General features: G+C 47.7%; 1 protein-coding gene across 1 annotated transcript; it reads right to left on the bottom strand.

The window, feature by feature from the left end:
* Nucleotides 1-1,612: 1,612 nt before the first annotated feature.
* LOC118027223 (Y-box-binding protein 1-like) lies at nt 1,613-3,113 on the bottom strand. The gene is given in 3 exon segments (XM_035030441.1): nt 1,613-2,171; nt 2,405-2,759; nt 2,762-3,113. Coding segments are annotated over 3 exon segments (1,059 nt in total). The 3' UTR covers nt 1,613-1,819.
* Between the last annotated feature and the right edge of the window lie 220 nt (nt 3,114-3,333).

The raw sequence follows: 3,333 nt of genomic DNA, 5'->3' as shown, positions 1-3,333 counted from the left end.
TCTCTTTGGAGTCTCTAGGGGAGGATCCTTCCTCGCCTCCTCCAGCTTCTGGAGTTCCAGGCTTTCCTTGGCTTGTGGTTGCCCCACCCCAGTCTCTCCCTCCGTGGCCATCTGGCTTTCTTCCCCGTGTCCCTGTCTTCTGCTCTTCTGTATCCTACAAGAACACTTGTCATTTGATTTCCAGCCTGCTAGATAACCCAGGATGATCTTATCTCAAGATCCTTCACTTAATTACATCTGCAACTCTGTTGTGTTCCATAAAGCCGGCAGCTTGAAATCAGCCATGGTGGTGGAGATATTTACACCACAAAAACCAGCAAACACTGCAAATCAGGGCTTTCTCCCAACCTGCTTTGGAACAGGAGAGAGAAGTGTCAAGGCTCACTATCAGGAGTCTATGTAGTTTTGGCTTACCACAGTTACTCTTACTCCTGTTAATATCCCTAACACTTAGATATATGTAAGAATGGATTAGCTGCCATTCCTTTACTTTTATGAGGCTATTATTAGTCAACACTGAAAATTACTTAAATGTAAAAAAAAGAAAAGAAAACCTAAAGATGTACTCCTATTTGAAGAAAGAAAAACATTTTCATGTAAGTTCCAGAAACTGTTCACTTCTTCCTTTAAAAATCTTAAATTATGGGCACCTGGGTGGCTCAGTTGGTTAAGCAACTGCCTTCAGCTCAGGTCATGATCCTGGAGTCCCAGGATCGAGTCCCACATCAGGTTCCCCAGTCAGTGGGGAGTCTGCTTCTCCCTCTGACCCTCTCCCCTCTCATGCTCTCTCTCACTCTCTTTCTCTCAAATAAATAAATAAAATCTTTTAAAAATATTAAATTATAAGCACGGTGTTCTTTTATTTGGTTATACTTGAATTCGGGATTAAAGATAGCAAAATGCAGGGCATCTGGGTGACTCAGTCTGTTAAGCTCTTCCTTCAGTGGGGAGTCAGCTTGGGATTCTCTCTCTCTCTCCCTCTGCCTCCTCCGCCCCCCCCCCCCCCCTGTCACTCTCTCTCTCTCAAATAAATAAATAAACCTTAAAAAAAAAGCAAAATGCACCTTTCAAAAAGTAAATAAACAAATAAATAAAATGAGCTCAAGAGAAAGGTTGTAAGTTTATTATTTAAAAAATATTTTTAGGGGCACCTGGGTGGCTTAGTTGGTTGGGCATCTGCCTTCAGCTCAGATCATGATCCCAGGGTCCTGGGATCGAGCCGGAGTCAGGCTCCTTGCTCAGCAGGGAGCCTGCTTCTCCCTCTCCCACTCCCCCTGCTTGTGTTCCCTCTCTTGCTGTGTCTCTCACTGTCAAATAAATAAATAAAATCTTTAAAAAAAAAAATGCTTAAAAACCCCTCCATGATCCCAGCACCTAAGGATATTGTCTTTTTTTTTTGACAATTATTTAAGACCTTTATTAACGGGTGCTTGCCGTTTGTTGATTTTTTTGAAAAAATCAAGTTGTAAACTTTTTATTACAAATTAAAAACGAGGTTCTTAAAAATCTCAACTTGACCAGATATGAAACAATTTAAAAACCTTTAAAGGTGTATTGAGAAAAACCAGGTGTTTTTTTTTTTTTTTTTTTTAAACACGTTTGTCATTACCAAAAAGAGACGTCTTTAGGTAAAAATAATAAAAACCCCATGCTGCATAGATAATGCAGATAGTTCTATTTATCTGGTCAGTGGGCAAAAAGCAAGCACTTAAGGTCTTCAGCTCCAATCTTTTGTTCATTTCTTATTGCTGGAATTTCATCTTCATTTCTTCGTGTTGGATGACTAAACCGGACGATGGTAGAGATGGTGAGCCGGCATTTACTCAGCCCTGCCCTGCTCAGCCTTGGGAGCGGATGAATTCTCAGCTGGTGGATCGGCTGCTTTTGTCTCTTTGCCATCTTGTGGTTTGGGGTTTTCTGGGCGTCTGCATCGGTAATTGAAGTTGCGGCGGTACCGACGTTGAGGTGGCTGCTGACCTTGGGTCTCATCTCCTTGATTTTCCTTATCTTCCTCATTGCCATCCTCTCTGGGCCGTCTTTGGTGAGGAGGACCCCTGCGGAATCGTGGCCTATAACCCCGATACATACTCTGTCTCACTGGTCTACCTTGTTCTCCTGCACCCTGGTTGTCAGCACCTTGCATCACTTCTCCCTGCACAGGAGGGTTGGAATACGGTGGTCGACGGTACCAACGTTGAGGTGGCTGCTGACCTTGGGTCTCATCTCCTTGATTTTCCTTATCTTCCTCATTGCCATCCTCTCTGGGCCGTCTTTGGCGAGGAGGACCCCTGTGGAATCGTGGTCTCTAACCCCGATACATACTCTGTCTCACTGGTCTACCTTGTTCTCCTGCACCCTGGTTGTCAGCACCTTGCATCACTTCTCCCTGCACAGGAGGGTTGGAATCGGTGGTCGACGCCCATAGGGTCTCCGCATGTAGTAAGGTGGGAACCGCCGCCTGCGGTAGGGTCGGTGCTGTTGGGCCTGGCCTTCGGGGGCACTTTCCGGTCCCTCGTTCTTTTCCCCACTCTCCCTCTTCTGGTAATTCTGCTGGTAATTGCGTGGAGGACCCCTGCGACGTGGGCCGCGTCTATAATGGTTACGGTCTGCTGCGTATTTACTGCCTTGCACTGGGACTCCCCCAGGGCCTGTCACATCTGCTGCCCCCGCACCCTTTTCTCCTTCAACAACATCAAACGCCACAGTCTCTCCATCTCCTGCACTGCGAAGGTACTTCCTGGGGTTCTTCTTCTTCATGGAGTCTGGTGCACAAATCCATCTTCCTTGGTGTCATTCCTGTTGATGAAACCAGATCCGTTTCTTACATTGGACCATTTCACTGTTCCCAAGACCTTCGTTGCGATGACCTTCTTGTCCCCGCCGGCAGGCGCCGTCGATGTGAGGCCGCCGCCCCCTGCGCCGCCGCCCGCGGTGCCGGGCTTGGTGTCGGCCGCGCTGAGGGCGGGGGCGGCTGCTGGGTCTCGGCCTCGCTGCTCGTGGCTGCGGTGACGGTGACCGGGGCCGGCGGCGGGGCTGCTCAGGGCTCGCTGGGGTCCGCTCTCCGCTCCCGCTCCCGATCGAACTAAGGATATTGTCTTTTTGTCTTTGCTCATTCCCTATAGCAAAATTCTACTCATCCAGCAAGCCAGTTAAAACATCACTTCTTCTGTCGAGCTTTCCTGAATTCTCCCCTATTCCCTGAACCATCAGTTCATAAGAGCAGAGACTGTGCCATCCCCATCTTGGTCTGTCTTCCATCTTCCCCAAAGTTTGGCACAGAGGAGACTCTCCTCTGAATATCAGTAACATCTGGTGATGCACTCATCCAAGTCA

This window comes from Mirounga leonina, unplaced genomic scaffold (assembly GCF_011800145.1).
Source record: "Mirounga leonina isolate KUSES-001 unplaced genomic scaffold, KU_Mleo_1.0 Mir_366, whole genome shotgun sequence".
Lineage (NCBI taxonomy): Eukaryota > Metazoa > Chordata > Mammalia > Carnivora > Phocidae > Mirounga > Mirounga leonina.
The sequence above is the reverse complement of the archived record's forward strand: the minus strand, read 5'-3'. Positions and strand labels throughout refer to the sequence as shown.